We start from the raw sequence: 17634 nt of genomic DNA on the forward strand, positions 1-17634 counted from the left end.
GGCGAGCCGTTGCAGCCCGAGAAGCTGCATCGCGAGCGTAGTCGGTAACAGGGTGCACAGGTGGTGGTAAAAGAGTCTCGAAGGGCAATGTGGGATGGCGGCCAAACAAGAGATAAAAGGGGGAAAAGCCAGCGGTGTCATGGCGTGACGAGTTGTAGGCGAATGTCACATAAGGCAAGGTGCTGTCCCAATCACGGTGGTCTGAGGAAACGTACATGGAGAGCATTGTGGTCAGCGTGCGGTTGAGGCGCTCGGTAAGCCCATTGGTTTGCGGATGGTAGGCAGTGGTTAGCTTGTGACGGATGGAACACGAACGAAGAATGTCGTCGACGACTTTGGACAGAAAGGAGCGACCACGGTCGGTCAGCAGCTGTCGAGGAGCGCCGTGGTGAAGAATAACGTCGTAAAGTAGGAATTCCGCAACGTCAGTGGCACAGCTTGTCGGTAGTGCCCGCGTGATAGCGTATCGTGTCGCGTAGTCCGTAGCGACGGCAATCCACTTGTTCCCAGTCAGAGATGTTGGGAATGGCCCGATGAGATCAAGGCCGACGCGGTAGAACGGGACACCGGGAATGTCGATGGGCTGAAGAGGACCGGCTGGCGACAAGGATGGATGCTTGTGGCGCTGGCAAGACTCGCAAGAAGCAACGTATCGGCGCACAGAGCGGTGGAGGCCTGGCCAGAAGAACCGACGCCGAACGCGATCGTACGTGCGAGTTGCTCCGAGATGTCCAGCTGTTGGGGCATCATGAAGCTGTTCGAGGACAGTGGAACGGAGTGTTTCGGGTACAACTAGTAGAAGCTCTGGGCCATCGGAGCTGGTGTTGCATCTGTATAAGATGCCGTCACGAAGCACGAATAATTGTAGTGACGGGGCACGGTCATGAGAGCGTAGACGGCGGATAATTGACCGCAAATTGGCATCGCTGAGCTGTTCGCTGCGTATGTCGGATAAATTGGATATCGCGAAGACACAGGCGTCCGAATCGTGAGCTGACAAGTCGGGAGGGTCCACTGGATGACGGGATAGGCAGTCCGCATCCTGGTGCAGTCTGCCAGACTTGTAAGTGACGTCAAAGCTGTATTCTTGCAGTTTCAGTGCCCAGCGACCAAGTCGTCCAGTCGGATCTTTGAGGGAAGACAACCAGCAAAGCGCATGGTGGTCTGTGATGACCGAAAAGGTGCGGCCAAACAAGTATGGTCGAAACTTTCCGACAGCCCAAACCAGTGCGAGGCACTCGCGCTCAGTGATCGAAAATTTGCACTCCGAAGAGGAAAGAAGGCGACTGGCATAGGCGATGACGCGATCGCGTCCTTGTTGCTGCTGGGCGAGAACAGCGCCGATGCCATGTCCACTGGCGTCGGTGCGAAGTTCAGTAGGGGCTGACGGGTCAAAATGGGCCAAGATGGGTGGTGACGTAAGTAACGTCGTGAGCGTGTGAAACGCAGTGGCCTGTTCAGGACCCCAAGAAAATGGCATTTCCTTCTTCAAGAGTTCCGTGAGTGGACGGGCAACGTCGGCGAAGTTCCTGACAAAACGTCGAAAATAGGAGCACAAGCCGACAAAGCTCCGGACGTCTTTAGTGGAACGTGGTATAGGGAAGTATTTGACAACACGAATTTTTTCTGGGTCAGGTTGCACGCCTTCAGCACTCACAAGGTGGCCAAGCACAGTGATTTCACGGCGGCCAAAACGGCATTTGGAAGAGTTCAGCTGAAGGCCTGCTCGCCTGAAAACTTCAAGAACTGCCGACAATCGGCTAAGGTGACTGTCAAATGTCGGTGCGAACACGATGACATCGTCAAGGTAACATAGGCAAGTTGACCATTTGTATCCACGGAGGAGGGAGTCCATCATCCTTTCAAATGTGGCTGGAGCATTACACAGTCCAAAGGGCATTACCTTAAACAATATAACAGGTAAATCACCGAGAGAGCTGGAGTGAGCGCCAGAATTAAGGTTGCGGTGTCCTGCTTTCAAACGACCACCTTCTGTGTAACAACATATGCACCACTTGGCTGGGGAACCGAAATTAAAAACATATCGTAGAGAAGCCATTAGAGCAAATAAGTTAGGGCACTCTGAAGGTTTTCAGTGTCATTTTCTGTGATATAAAGGACCGAGGTCCAGGACCTTCGATTAATTTCAAGCAAAAAAAGGAGGAGTAAGAAATTTAATGTCAGTGCTCAGATAAAGCGCTCAAAAAAAAAAAAAATGCCGTCTGGGAGTCCATGAAGGATTGCGTGAAAACCTCTTTCTTGTTTCCTTACTTGGAAACTCTGCGCTCGCTACATTCATGTCAATAATGCTATATGACATGCCGATCGAAACGCACATATGCCGTTCCTGACCAGGAAGTGTCGGGCGCGCAGCGTTTTAAAGCCCGTTTCACATGGTGCGATTTTGTCAGCGAATTCGCACGTGCGAATTCGTAGCTGCGGAAAATAGGCGGCCGGACCCTTCGTGCGTGCGTTTTTTGATGTTCGGCGTGCTGAACTTATCTGCGAAAAACGCAGATGCGGTGGTAGCCACTGTAGCGGTGAAAACAGACGACCAATAGGAGGCGGCTCGCTCATACGTCATCGGCAGTCAGATGCTTAACGAGTATGTGAAAAACGCAGCTGCCGTAGATCCATGTGAAACGGGATTGCGAATTTCGCATCTGCGGAAATCGTAGCTGGGAAAAACGCACCGCAAAATCGCACCATGTGAAACGGGCTTTAGAGAAAGGAAAGGCACTCAAGATACATGACGATTATTGTATGTGGACAATAAAAGCCGCAATGGTTCAAACGTGTTTCGTTTTTTTCTTTTTTTTTTCTTTTTTTTTTTTAGAGTGAGAGGTTTTCCACGTATTCTTATTATGACATCGTCTAGACGTCTACAAGAAACATGTTTGAGTTGCGTGGGTTTTTCCTTGAAAGCCAGGTAAGTAGCAATTCCATGTGCTATATTCAACGATCTGGAGTGTAAAATGTGATCTTGTGACAAAATCTGAGCAAGAGCAAAGCAGCATTTTTTTTCTTCTTTTTAATGATTTGCGGGGGGAAACGCAGGTCTCTGCAGTTGATCAAGGACATTCTCCGAAACCCCTTAGGCACGTGCTCCAAGTACCCCTCGATGTTATGGACACTACACAGATTTAATTATCATTCAATTGACATATAGCAGCTAGGGTCAAACAATATCAATAACTGTAATAAATGGGTGGGGTCCAAATCGGATTCCCCATAAATCCAGGGGTTTTAATTCCCCGCCAACGGCTCCCTCCTGTAGCAAATCTCGAAGGCCGTACTTTTGCGTACAAAAGTGCCAGAAGCGATGCATTTATGACGTACGTGTTTCAGACTCTTGCAATCACTCCTGGCGCCCACAGCCAGCAGAAGGATTGTTTTCGATGTTAGTTATTGTCACGCGGAGAGAGTCGTGGATTTGGACACCCCCTACACAGACATGCGTGTTTCTTTTAAAAATGAAGAAATAAAGTTTTTGCACGTACTGCTGCTTTGTTCTTGCTCAAGTTTCGCTGCAAGGTCGAAATTTATGGATCGGATCGTTCATTGTAGTAACACTAGGCACCGTCACTTTCCTTATGTTTAAAAAAAATGTCAAGTTACCTTCATCTTCACGTCTCGAATGTACGTAATTCCGAGCGATTACTGGAACCAAATCTTGAAAGCCATGTTTTCCCATACTGCAAACACCAAATTTGAATTTTTAAATCCTTTTTTTTTTTTAAGTACGTAACTGTGCCTGGTGTTATATTGAACTAAAGGGCTATCTTTCTGCGGAATATTAGAAAGAACAGAGTAGCCGTATACGCGCAAGAAGTATTTTTCTACTGTGTTTAGCGTGGATTGTATTTGCAGTCTGGTTACTATGTGTCTGTCAAGCCGAAGCAGACGGCACGTATGCGGCGGCCGGTTTTCTCGGCATGTGAACTACAGCTGACGAGAAAATTTTACCTTTGACGCCAAGAAGAGCCTGACCTTGCACCGAAAAATGAGGCGCGCCTGCGAGATCTGCTAAACGGCCCTCCTAGCAAAATGCGTCCGGCGTGCTGTAAGTCGGGAGGCTAGCTCTCCACGTTTGACAGCTCCGTTGACAGTTGGCTAGGATGCTCTTTCTTTGTCGTACTACATGTCGTTGACACGTCTATGAAATACGACCGAGCACTTGGGCTCTTTTGGAGTCGTTGAGGCCGCTTGACTGTGTCCACTGCTGGTTCTCGAGCTTGAGGGTCGTCGCCACAGGATTGTGACAACTTGTTGCACGGTTAGGTTACGCTGCTTAACTATCAAACTCAGCCGAACCTCCGCGCAAGTATTGAACCTCTCTCCTTGGGTATTCTGTCTTCTAAATTTTTTAATTGCGGGGTCTACTTACGAGGTCATAAACGCAGGATGTCTGTTTGTGGCGTAAAAGATGCTGTGCAGAGTGCTTGTCTTCAAGAGAGGCATTCGAACTCGGTGAGTTTCCGTTTGCGAACGAGGTGCTGTAACCACGGCAGTTCCGGAGAAGGTGGCGGAATAGTGGGAGCTGGCACTGCAGCTCGACTCATGGTAATTAATTAATTTGGGGGATTTACGTGCCAAAACCCCAAGATCTGATTGTGAAGGACGCCGTAGTGGGGACTCCGTAATAATTTTGACCACCTGGGGTTCTTTAACGTGCATATATGTATACAATGCAGTGTACGCGAGCGTTCTTGCAATTCGCATTCATCGAAGAGCGCCCGCCGCGGCCGGGATTCGATCCCGCGACTTCGAGTTCAGCAACGCTGTTTATTTTTTTATTTGTTCATTTATTTGTTATGTATGATGCCCCCAGAACCATAGGCATTACAGAGGGGAGTGATCATAGAAAAAAAAAAAAAGGGGGGGGGGGTGGGGGGGGGGGGGCGGGATTAATATAGAGTTGTTCCTATTTAAGCAGTTGTAGCTATACACATGCAAAATTCAGATGTATTGCATGCATACAAAAGCGAAAAAAAAAATTTTTTTGATTATACGATACTAGCTGCACATGGAATCAGCAGAGCTATGTGACAATAATAATGTCAAGCTTACAAAATGTTAGCGATTGACTTGCAGTGTGTGGCTTTGAATTGGAGCTATCCGGGCATGGAGACAATTTCCCTCTTTAGCTGTTCCAGGGACGTACAATTGCGAGAAAGCACGTGTTTGGCACCTTGCAATGGAACACTATAGTGAAGAGGCAAGTGCGATGGGACGCTTTGCACGTGCTTCTCTTAGAAGAGCTCGTGTTGCAAGCACTAGATTGCCATGGGGGCTTATGAAAATTCAAATTTGTTCGGATAATAATTTAATAATAAACCTGATAATAACTCAGATGAATGATAAACCTGAAACACTTAATTGTTAGATGGAACGTCATTCAACGAGAAGCAGTGTGTACGTCTTAATATTAATTGTGTTGAAACATTCCAAATAGCACAAGTGTGTTGTAAAGTGCTTGTGTAAACGCACTTGTCATAGGAATCGTGGGTTTCCCTTGGCTACCACCATTACTTCTGTATTGCTCTCAGAAGTTAAAATTCTTAAGTTAATTTTTTGTTTAGTTTTTTTTCTTCTTTTCTTTATATCTTAGCACACTGGGCAACAATGTTAGCTCTGTCCTTGTCTCTTAGTGCAATAATTGCTCACTCACCATTGTGTGCAAAACCTAAAACAGCACAGCTCTGCTTCAGCTTTCTGTATGTCTTGCACTTTGCTGTTTTGGGCTATGCGGTGAAGCAGAGCAGCAGTAGTTCTTTTAACGTACAGGTACCAAAGTCTTGCAGTTGCATACAATGGCGTTTGCCAAGTCACATTTTGTTTATGTTCCCTCGCACTCAGGTTATTTTGTGGCTGCTACGGCCACAGTTGCTGCCTACTACTCGCTCGAGGTGTGCTGCCAGAAGCCTTACGATGTGCGGCTACCAGAGGAACACGTGGGCATGTTCTTTCGTAACAACCTTGAAGCTGCACGCAGCTGTCAGGACGAACCTGCCTGCCCGTACAAGGTAAGCGAGGAAACACATACACTAGCATGGCCTGCTGGGGAAACTGAGTACTACCGTTGTGATGCCTCAGGCGCCAAGCAGAACGCAAAAGGAAGGGGACAGTAGTGCCAGCTCACAGCTGAAAGGCTTTATTAAGGCCACACAAATAATTAACTCCAAACAACCGTAGTGTTTTCTTCTCTCTAGTGCACAAATGTATCTTGAAGTGTGATTATATTGTTTATTGTTTAATTGCAAACTACTCCAGACACCTAGTAATTTTTTTTTATTATGTGCTCTGTTCAAGCTTTTGTATATAATATGATGTAACTAATTGTACACTTGTGTATCTCACTGATAAGCTGTATCAGTTATGCCCCTAATCTGAGGGCCTTTAGCGGTATTTCTGAATAAATAAATAAATAAACCTTCCCCCAACCCAGGCATGCATAAACAAAAATCTCCAGGCTAGGAATGAAGTAGGCAGAGACACCGATCATGTGCAGCTGATCAACAGCTGATACACTTATTAGAGTTTTTAAAGGAACACTAAAGGAAAATATTGCGTCCAGCTAGATGGATTGAGTATTCGTCGAAAAGTCTACCATCGTTTTCTGTATGCCAATATGTCTCACTTTGTTGCATAAAAAATTTCGTCTAAAGTTCACACTGCTGCTCTTCAAATTGAATGACCCACGCTAAAACGGACGAGTTGACAATCTTCACGTGACCTCCCTCTATGCCGCTCTCTGTGAATCGACCAGTGCTGACGTCACATTAGAGATACCATTGTCCACAACAGATGGCGCCCACTTCAGTTATCCATTTTTCTCGCTTACAAAGGCTCTCTTCTTGCTACAAATGACAAACTTATTACAGAAGCCTAATCTTTCAATCTAGTTCAACCTAATATTTTCCTTTAAGGGTCCCTTTAAAGATATGGTACATTTTCATAACTTCCCACATAGCTTACTCCTGTGCTGCAAGTAAATATCTGCATTATTAAACAATGGCGCACAGTGATCTGATAAGTGGCCTCTGGCTTTCTTGTTGAGGTTGTTAACATGTTCCCATATTGATAGCACTCATGCACGTACCCGCTGCTTATTGTTAAACACTAAGAATACTAGAGGCAAATTTGGTGCCAATGTCAGCGTACACTGCCAGCATGGGAATGCCTTCATCTACATGATTGTTAGGCCGCGCTTCTATCGAACATACAGAATGGGCGGTGTGGTGCTGCATAATTGTTTTGTATATATTGTCGCAGTGCCGCAACTTGCCCATGTGTTTTATGAATAGGGAGGCGGTCACTCCCCAGCGTGTCTGGGCAGCAACCGTTTCTGTTTGTGGGGGGTCGAACGGCCCGCGTGGTGTCGGCTGACGAGCCGCGGCGTGCGCCGGGGGGGCGCGGCGCGGATGCGGAGAACGGATTCGGAGAACGCGGTCTTGCGCGCACTGGGTTGGCATTCCGCCGATGGTCATAATAGGTCAACGCGGACAAACCTCGAGTGGAACGGCTGTACGCGGTGTTGTGGCGCCGGCCTCCGAGTCCCCTGCGGGCTAGAGACGGCGCCGAGGTTTATGGCCTAGCATTGTTGACCATGTGCTGTGCGTACGGAGCGGGGGTCCACTCCCCTACGCGTCCGGGCGGCAACCACGTGTATCTTGTTTTGAGCGCTGAGAAAAGCCCGCGTGGTGTCGAGTGTCAGCTTGCAGTGCGCGCCGTAGAGGCGCAGTGCGCATGCGAAGATCGCGTTCGAAGAACGTCGTCTTGAAAACACCGGGTCCGAATGCCGCCAACGGTCATTATTTTTCCACGCGGAAAAACCTTGAGGGGGGGACTGCGGTACGCAGTGTTGTGACACCAGCCCCCGAGCCCCCTGCTGGCTAGAAACGCCACCGAGGTTTGAGATGGCCGAGCAATAAATCGTGCGTGCCTGGCGTGTTTGCTGAGGTCGTCACTGACCACGTGGAAATGGCAGAGGGAAACGGAGTTGCGGAAAGAAGGAAAACAGCGTTGTTTTCCAATACATTTACTTTTAATTGTAAGCCCATCCCTCTGGGTTGTGGCTTAACAAACTTCCAGCTCTCATTGGCAACTGCTTCCGTGGGATGGGCCAACGGTCCTACCGCCCTTTTTCTTTGTCTCTTTCACCTATAACAATCGAGACGAGGTGCTTGTTCCTCGGTCTAGGCTGTAATCACTAAACCTGATAGATCAGTAAGACTCCGTACGATGCAACGCTAGTCTGGGCCGTAACCACTTAGTGGTAGAACAGTGAGACTCGGTTGGTCGTATGTAGTGACAGTTGTCCTAGGCTCTAACTTAAGAAAAAGTCGAAGAGTAAGGCGATGTTTACTTGTGTGTTTTGCATCAGTGTTGTCTTGATAACTCTGTATTTGTCTGTGTAAATATTTTCGTTGCAATATATCCTTAAGTTTTGTTACCTCCAACCTTCCTCCTGCTTCATCAACGCCGATAATCACCTTGAAGAGACTTTCATCGACTTCAAGGACAAAGAACAAACTTAACTATGATCTTGATGTGAGCGGCTCAAGTCCAAAGTTGAGATGAGATATCCAGACCTACGTCCTGGCCTACATTGAAATGTCATCGTGGTGACATTTGGTGACAAACAAAAGGTGGTGACACAAGCACTTGCTCACAATTAGATTGACTTGGTAGAGACACAGAATATGTATGCAGTCGTTACATACAGGCAAAAAACACAAAAAAAAAGGGCACATAGAAGGGTCACAATGATTCACAAACGAATGAGGGAACAGTACATGTGTTTGTCAAGAAAGAAAGCTCTGTCACTATTAAGTGAAATTGATGCTTGGCTCACAGTCACACATTGAACCTTTTCTTTTGATGTGGAATGTGTTCAGTATTTCATGTGATATCTGATTATGATGCCTAGACACAATGTTTGTGTTATGAAAATCGAGATCAAGGAACACGAGTATTCAAGCAGAACTTTTTGTTGGGCTAGTTTGTGCTTGTTACTGAAGTACTAAAGCACCAAACAGACTATACAAGAAGAGACACGGAAGCGCTCTTCCGTGTCTCTTTATGTGTTGTCTGTTTGGCGTTTTAGTACTTAAGTAACACGAGTGTTCATCAGTTCCATCAACTCGCTCTTATTTTGTGGCACACCTGCAGCACACGGCTGTGATTTTGGTCAGGTGAAGATCAAAAGCTAAGTGATTTGGAATCTTGTCAAAGTCTCACAACTGCACTTTGTCTTCTTCGCTCTTGACTTGTAGGTTCCACTACAACGGAACTTGTCTGATAAGTCATAAATTTTCAGTGCTGGTTCTGTTTCCAAGCGCTGGTGTTGAGTATAATGTTATGGTGGTGGTTTTTACAGTTTGCAGATCTCTAATACCTCTTGGCGTTCTCATCTGAATTTTCTGCAGCGTTTCCTCAATGTAACAACCTGCTGGGGATACGAGCCTGGTTGCTCAGCACAACACAGATACAGTCTTGCCGCCTGTCCTGAGGGTTCAGCTGGGTGGTAAGTCTCGTCGTTGATGCCTTTTCCTCAGTGGATCACCATATTCCTACTTCATTCACTTGTACCATGGCAACACGACAACATATAGTGATATGCGGTTGAAATGTGAGGGATCACAAAATGATTATTATGTTAACGACAACTGACATTACAAAAGTGGAAATTGATGCACACTCACCTACGTTTTTGTGGCTGCCGGCTGCAGTTGGAAGCTCATCTTTACTTTATTGCCCCGCTGTAGGACATGGCCGTTTTGGCCAGGGCAGAGACTACAGGCTGAATGCAATAGCCAAAGAAAACACTTGGCGCAGAAATGATCACCGAGCGTAGTTGTTGCTAGAACAGTTGTCGCAAGTTGCAACCAGTGGTACTTTGTGCTGATGATCTGGCAAAGTGTTTAGTGTTTGGCACTCAGGTCATCGTGACATGCCTGCAAAACTTCTTCCCACAGTGCCATGAGGATGGGGAACATATCCTATCTACTTTCACAGCTCTTTCTGTAGATGACATTGCTCCGCAGGCAGTATACAATGTCAGTGCTTGTGATAGTATGTGAGGGACAACACTGTCGGCTTCCCGAACGTGCTTGTTGGGAGGAAACAACAACAGCGATCAAACTACTGGGACATGAATTAGCCCAGAAACACCGACTGGTCTGGTGCCTGGAACACGCCGGGCTCGAAGGGAACGAAAGGGCAGATTCTGTAGCTTGATAACTTATCATCCGAACGGAGCATCCCCTTCCCGTCAGCGAACCTCATTTCAGAACTTCAAAAGACATTCTCGCTCACCAGCAGGGCACATGTAAAAAATATGGCAGCCCCCACAAATAATCAGACGAGGACGCCACAGATCTCTGTAAAATACAAATGGATGTCTTCCCCAATCTTTCAAAAGGAAGCAAAATTTATCCGCCACTGTATCCCCTGGACGCTTGTCCATGGTGCGGCGGCTCGCCGACATTATACATCCATGGAGGTGTGATAAAAAGCCTGGAAATTTCGCGACTTTCCTTGGTAGCAAAGTCGTAAATGGAGCAGTGGGAGGCACAACTCGCCAGCTCTGACCCGGAGGTTCAACTGGCAATTCTGGGTCACGTCCGGCAGGTGGCTAAAGCCACTGGGGCCCCACCCATAACATTCCGTTCCAATTTCCCCTTTCCCCCTTTACGATAAAGTTTCTAATAATAATGATTCAATGTCGACACAGTGACAATCAGCTATCTGCACCGTATCACTGACACCTACCATATTTACCCGGTTCTAATGTGCCCCCGAATCTAACGCACACCCAATTTTCGCATGTTTAAGGTAAGAAAATAAAAGTGCACCTGAATGTAACATGCCGCCAATTTCTAAAAGAAAAATAGAGCATGCCCCCACATTCGCGATTGAAAAAAAATTAGATGTGTATAATTTTCCTTCGTGGAACACAGAGGAGAATCTTTATATTTTTTTATAATAAGCTTTCATAATGAAAGCAGCACGTCATCATTGCCCTTTGCACTTCATTGGCCACAGATACAAAGCATACAGGGATGATATTCTCAAGCAATCAGTTTTACTAATAATACTACTAATATATCACTTTCACATGACTCCACATCGGACTTGTTGAAGTATGTGGTTGACGGCGTTCAACTGTGCGCAGATTACGAGCTTGGCACAGTGCCAGAAACGGCGTCGGCCATGTATGCCGATAGTATAGTGATAGTATCTTCTGAAGTGACTGTCTGAGAATACCACTCCTGATCATGGTCAAGTGCAAAACGAACCCACACCAACCTTCACAAAAACGTGCTTGGTCGCCTTGTTGTGATGGCAATGTCGCTGCGCCTGACTGCTGTGACAGTATGGTGTTGCCAATGCCACGGACGTGATTTTAAATTTGTATCCAGAAGTAACATGCAGACAATTTTCTGACCCATTTTGTCGGAAAAAGGTGTGCATTAGATTGGAGCAAGAAATGATAGATACTCTGTTCCACACTTAGTAACCAATGAAATGGAAGCTATGCAGGTAGTGCAGTCATGGAAGCCTTACTCTCTGCTTTTCATGGTGCAGTTGTTTTTGAACTGGGATGCTTTCTACGGAATAACAACTACATTTTGTGGGCACAAGGTTACGTCAAGCCATGTATTATTTGTGCACCTTTGTGCGTCAACTATGTTTTCGTCATGCGCTCAAGCTGCACACTGTGGCAGCTATTCACAGAACTGAAACACGTATACGGTAGTAAATAGGTTCAAATCTGTGACGCTTTCCACGTAATAATTACATTGTACAGCCTAACCTCGATATATCGAACACGGATATATTGAATTATTGCCTATATCGAACGGTTCCTATATCACGCGGGAAATCGCATGCATTTTAAATTTTTTATTTAGAACGATGTTTGACGCATAATGGATATATCGAACTCGGCCATCCCAGACCGCCCGCGCTCCGTTGACAGGCGGCGAGCTTTCCCGCAACACTCTCGAAACTAGCGGCAGCGCGGTGGGCGTTTACGACCACTGCACACATCGATGGCGCCGAGAGCGCCACTTGAACGTAGCGGCGTGCGCACGCCGCATCCTTGCAGCGCCGACGGGTCGACGCACTGCACTTGTTGGACTAGCTCCTCCCCATCGTCGCATCCCTGGTCGCATCAATCCACGACCTACTGGAAGTACAGACCTGCACAGATGTCCGGCTTCTATGGGAGCAGCTTGCGCCCACTTTCGTTCAATCGGTGGCCATAGGTGGCGCTTTTATAACCTGTTCATCTGCTACTCGGCGGGTGGCTGGGCGGCGTTCGAATGTGTGCGCCTGCTCTTCTGTAGCGGGCTGCTGGCATATGTGACAATTTCTTACGAAGGCAACAGCTAGTATGTCAAAACTGTTTAACTGTACTCAATGTAGTGGTATGTAATAACACGTAAAATAGTACACGAATTCTTTCTCGGTTTGCCATTATGCGGAAATTTCGCGCTGCTCCACACAAGAAAAAAACAAAAAAAACGAACTGATCAAGTGATTGTTTACGTGTTTGTTCGGCCCGTCAAATATGCATCGCAAAGCTTTTATGAAACTGTGAAAACTGATGCTAGAGTCCTTGCTTTGTTCTGCTTTACATGATGGCACACAGCAGTATAACATAATGCGATCGTTTACGTTATCCCATCTGTAATTAACTCAAGCAAGCTGCATGTAACTAAGGCTGAAGTTACATGCCTTCTGCAGCGTCTGCAGATTCACGCAGTTTGTGTGTGGTCTGCGTATACATATCGTCTGCATGATTCTTTTAAATTTCCTTGTTCATATCAATATATCAAGTTCTTTATTATTGTATTTCATTATTACTCCATTGTACTATATTTTATCCTATGAATATTCTGGTAATCAGATTTTTCCTCCTTCTGCGAAGGCAACGGGAAGAAATGTTATCATCTGCCGGCTGTACTCGTTTTTCTTTCTTGCTCCGCTCTTCCTACAGTATCTCGTGATTGAAATGAGAAGCAATCATTTGCAAATTTTGTTTTCTTTTTTCTTTTCGTGAATTTATGCACTTACAAACAATGTAAACGATCTGTGGCTGCCGAAATAGCGGCACGAGCGCTGGAACAGATCGCAGAAGCAGACGACAGCGAACAGGTTATAACTAGCGCCACTCTGCTCGTACGTTCTATCCCTAGCGGCAAAAGGGGTGAACTAGACCAGGTGTGCTGGAGCAGGGAGATCTGTGCAGGTCTGTAGTTCAGTAGGTCGTGCATCGATCGTTGCGCTCGTAGCCTCGTTGTGTTCGTGTGTGTGGAGTTAGGCCTGTCGCACGTCGTGGTGTGTGTAACGATGGCTGCAAACGCTAAGAAACGGACGACTCTGACTTTTGCTGCTAAACTAGAAGCAATCCAGCGCATCGAGAATGGCGAGAAGAAGTCGAGCGTCGCAGAAGCGTTTGGCATACCAAGGAGCACATTGAGTACTCTGCTCAAAAACAAAGGCAACATAAAGGCCAAGGCCGAGAAGAGTCAGCACTCCGGCGCGCGGCGTGTACGCAAAGCTGCCTTTGAAGATGTTGAGAAGGCGCTTCACGAGGGGTTCATAGACGCAAGGGCCTGAAATATTCCTATATCGGGACCGATCTTGCAACAGAAGGCACAGAACTTTGCATTCATTCTCGGCGCCGAGAATTTCAGTGCGAGCAGCGGTTGGCTGCAACGATTCAAGACTCGCTTCGACATTGTTGGGAAGACGGTGTCGGGAGAGAGTGAGGATGCCAATGATGAAGAAATTCAGAAGTGGCTTCATCACGAGTGGTCCAAAGTTCTCGCAAAGTATGAGCCTAACCAAATCTTGAATGCTGACGAGACGGGCGTATTCTGGCAAATGCTTCCGCGACAAATGCTGGACACTCGCGGGGACAAGTGCCACAGGGGCAAGCAAGGCAAGGCCCGTGTGACGGTCCTATTGGCTGCCAATATGGACGGAAGCACGAAGCTGCGGCCACTCGTAATTGGCAAGTTCCAAACCCCGAGGTGCATGCGGAACTGCCCCAATATTCCGGTGACTTATGCCTGGAATAAGAAGTCGTGGATGACGAGGGATATTTTCGTCAAGTGGCTGAAGGCGTGGGATACCTGGTGCGTCAAGGACGGAAGGTATGCCTTATTGTCGACAACTGCACGGCACACCACACCGATGCCCAGCTGAACAACATCGAAGTGGTATTTCTGCCGCCTAACACCACTTTGAAGCTGCAACCGTTGGACCAGGGCATTATTCGCACATTTAAGTCAATCTACAAGCGTCGGCTGATCGAAATTTTGCTTGTCAAGCTCCGGATGGGCCAAGACCTGAAAATGCTGAAAGCGTCTTGGGATAACGTCAAGCAGTCGACGATAGCCAACTGCTTTCAGCATGCGGGCTTCCCTGGCTGCACTGACGAGGCATCAGGGGAAGAATCCGAGGAAGCTGGGTTGGCATGCGCAGATGAAGAAAGCGAGCTCGCCGAAACGTGGAGCAAGCTGGAGAGCTTTGTTGGTGCCGAGCCGCAAAGCATGTGCATCGATGACTTCGTTGGAGTGACGACAGCACTGGTACAACAGCGGAGCTGACGGATGTGGAGATCGTCGCCAAAGTTACTGCTGAGCAGCCAAATGAAAACGCTGCCGAGATGGATCCTGCAAGCGCTGATGATGCCTCGCTCCCTACATCAGCTGAGGTCATAGCTGCTCTGGCCCTTGTGCGGCGTGATTGAATGCACCGGCCTATCACTTGTGGATCGCCTGGATTACATTGAGGACGCAGTCGTCAAACGCGCCATTGCCAACAAAAAGCAGGCTACCCTTTTTCAATATTTTAAACCGACGCAATAAATGCTTTGTTTGAATCCTCAAGTGAGTACTTACTGCACCATGATTGGTTCATTGGTTGTTTTCCACAAGTTTTTGACGCATTTTTTACTTGATTTTTTTATATCTAATTCTGGATATATCGAACTATTTCGCGATCGCCGCGCTGTTCGATATATCGAGGCTCGACTGTATTTTGGGACATAAGAGTATGAGACTTGCATCAAATTGCATGGCACATACAAGCTTCCTCTCATGTGTGGCACACTATCTCTTGTCTCTAGCCTTCATAGCATTGTGTTTTATTTATGAAACAAAGCATAGAAATGAGCGGTCTTATTAAGTGCAATGATGTCAATGGAATGGCTGCACGACAGACACTTGGCGTTTCTGTACTTCGTGTGAGCCAGAATAAGCTTGGAAGAATGCCATGAAAATGACTTGCCGCTCTCTTCCCTGCAGGGCATCAAACAAACAGCAGCAGGAGCAGCTTTTCTTCAACCAGGGTGACTTTGGGTTCATCCGCGAACGCAAGAAGACTCTCAGCATTCTCTGTCGACCGCACAAACCGGTGAGGCACTTCACAGAGGCAGGCTTGTGGACACTCAAATCTTTCACAGAGGTGGCATTTCATAGTGCATATAGTACTACATCCAGGTACAATGCAGTCGAACCCGCTTATAAAGATCCCAGATATAACGATCCATCAGTGATAACGACCGCAACTTACAGCATTTATGATTTTATGAACCTGCCTATTGATACTGCGTCCAGATATAACAAAAATTTTCAAAAAGTGCCGTACTGTTACAATGAATGCTGCAAACCAGGTCACTGTAAAAGGAGGGCGCATGACAGCGCACCCCCCCCCCCTCCTCACCCGACCAATGCAAATATTCGACCGCCAAGATAAACAAGTGCATGGCCCGGATTTCAGAAGCCGTGGTGAAGGTTGCTTGCTTTCAACTATGCTCTATGCTTGGATAACCGTTCTTTCAAGGCATGTCTCCAGCATGCTTCAGGGCAAAGCAGTACAGCGTATGGCAGCCGTGGCCTCCGATCTCGAAGGCCACGGTGGCGGCACACTAGAGAAGAGTTTTCTAGATTGCGCACGGTGCTTTGGTGGCACTGCACACCATCTCAGAAGCTACTACGGCGGCACTCTCGTTCTTGCTCACTTCTTCATGCGGCATCACGTGCACTACTTTATGTACACTATTTGGACAATTTAGATCACTCTTGAACCAACGGCCACCAAAGCGTTGCTGTCGATATGCACGCAGCTCGAGTTAGTGTGAATGTGGCACAATGCGGCACTGCCACAAAAAGTTACGGTTCATTTAGGCTTTGTTTACATTGTTGCCGATAACAGTTGGTGATAGTGTTCTACCTTACGAACTTCACACTTTTTTGGCCGAAGCGACATAAAAAAATGTAACTTCACGTCTCTTGCCACATGTGGGATTGATGCTGCAGTCGTAACAGCAAGACCTTTGCAAAATGACGGCATGCCACAGTAGTTGCTGCTTCCAGCCAACGAGAACATTTCACTAGTGTATGCAGAATTAACTTGTATCTCGCTGACAGTAAAATTACACAAGCACTCTAAGAAAAAATGCCGACAGATGCGCCTGTAGTTTCGAAATAGCAGGGGATTAGAACTGGCCGCGCACCGTTTCGAAAGAGCTACAAAGCTGCATTCAGCTCTTTAGGTTACATTTTTAACGGGAACTTCCAGTTAGATGTGTAAAAGTGCCGGGAACAAAAATGAAGGTACTAAAAATCCTATTTTTGGACCAAAGTGATGTCAAACATTAATTGCCGACGCCAGCTACATTGTCTAATTTTTTGACATATTGAAGGGCGAGTTCACGTATAACGAACTACTGATACTACGAACACATTTCAAGGGTCTGTCGAGTTCATTTTAAAGGGGTTCGACTGTATTTGCCTGTATTGTATAGAATAATTCAGAAGTATGCACTGTTGACTGCTGTGCATTGGTTGCGTCACCTGTCATTGTTATAGCGAAAATAGCCCTGTTTCACCATTGCAATGAGATGACGCCAGCATTCCATTCCTGCTGAATTTGCATTTTCTTGTATGATGTCACCAGACAAGATGCATACTTTTGACTTATTGGTTGACTGTCGATCATTTTCCATTGCACTGTTTGTTGCACAGTCCGTAGATTTTTCTCCCACTTCTTCATTACCATCGAAGTTTCAGGTAAAGTGATAGCACTATGCTAAATCCCTCTGTTGAATGTTGCTGGCATTAGTGTACCCTTTGCTTTCCTTGAGGGTATGTTGCTATGACAACCCATATACTTACTGGTTGCACTGTTGCAGGGTGCTTCGTTGCTGGAATGTGTCCGTCACATGGAACTCTGTCGGGCCAAGAACATACGCCTGGACTTCCAGCGCTTGCTGAGCATGACAGGGCTCGTCAAGTGAGTCCTCGATTAAACACAGTTGACTGGAGTGTTTTGGTTTTGCAGCATGAGCTGTCCCAAGTTTCACTCCAGCGTGCTACTTTTGAGTCGGATGTTAAAATGCCTGCAGGACCAATTATGCAGGCCCAGTTCAATTGGCGTCCTCGTTCCGTGCACAAGGCACATCATGATTGAAATTAATCGGTGATGCGAGTCTACGTGTTTCTTCTTTCACAACTTGACAACAATTGCTTGAAACTTGCCCATTAATTCCATGTGGCATCCTATTGCACTCCACATGAAGCCTACACACGATACCAAAACTGCGCCTCGTTG

At 46.8% G+C, this 17634-nt stretch overlaps 1 protein-coding gene across 2 annotated transcripts in view; it reads left to right on the top strand.

Annotated features, from left to right (window-relative positions):
* Window positions 1-3790: 3790 nt before the first annotated feature.
* Window positions 3791-17634, top strand: part of LOC119430930 (EGF domain-specific O-linked N-acetylglucosamine transferase) — a 60768-nt gene continuing 46924 nt past the window's right edge. The window contains exons 1-5 of one of the 2 annotated variants that reach the window (XM_049656706.1): window positions 3791-4063; window positions 5860-6026; window positions 9432-9529; window positions 15327-15435; window positions 17216-17316. In XM_049656706.1, the coding sequence (XP_049512663.1) occupies window positions 4048-4063; window positions 5860-6026; window positions 9432-9529; window positions 15327-15435; window positions 17216-17316 (491 nt within the window). In that variant the 5' untranslated portion in view covers window positions 3791-4047. The remainder of the gene's footprint in view (window positions 4064-5859; window positions 6027-9431; window positions 9530-15326; window positions 15436-17215; window positions 17317-17634) is intronic. The other variant, XM_049656704.1, reaches the window with a different exon arrangement.

The sequence above is a fragment of the Dermacentor silvarum genome, chromosome 10 (assembly GCF_013339745.2).
Source record: "Dermacentor silvarum isolate Dsil-2018 chromosome 10, BIME_Dsil_1.4, whole genome shotgun sequence".
Classification (NCBI taxonomy): Eukaryota; Metazoa; Arthropoda; class Arachnida; order Ixodida; family Ixodidae; genus Dermacentor; species Dermacentor silvarum.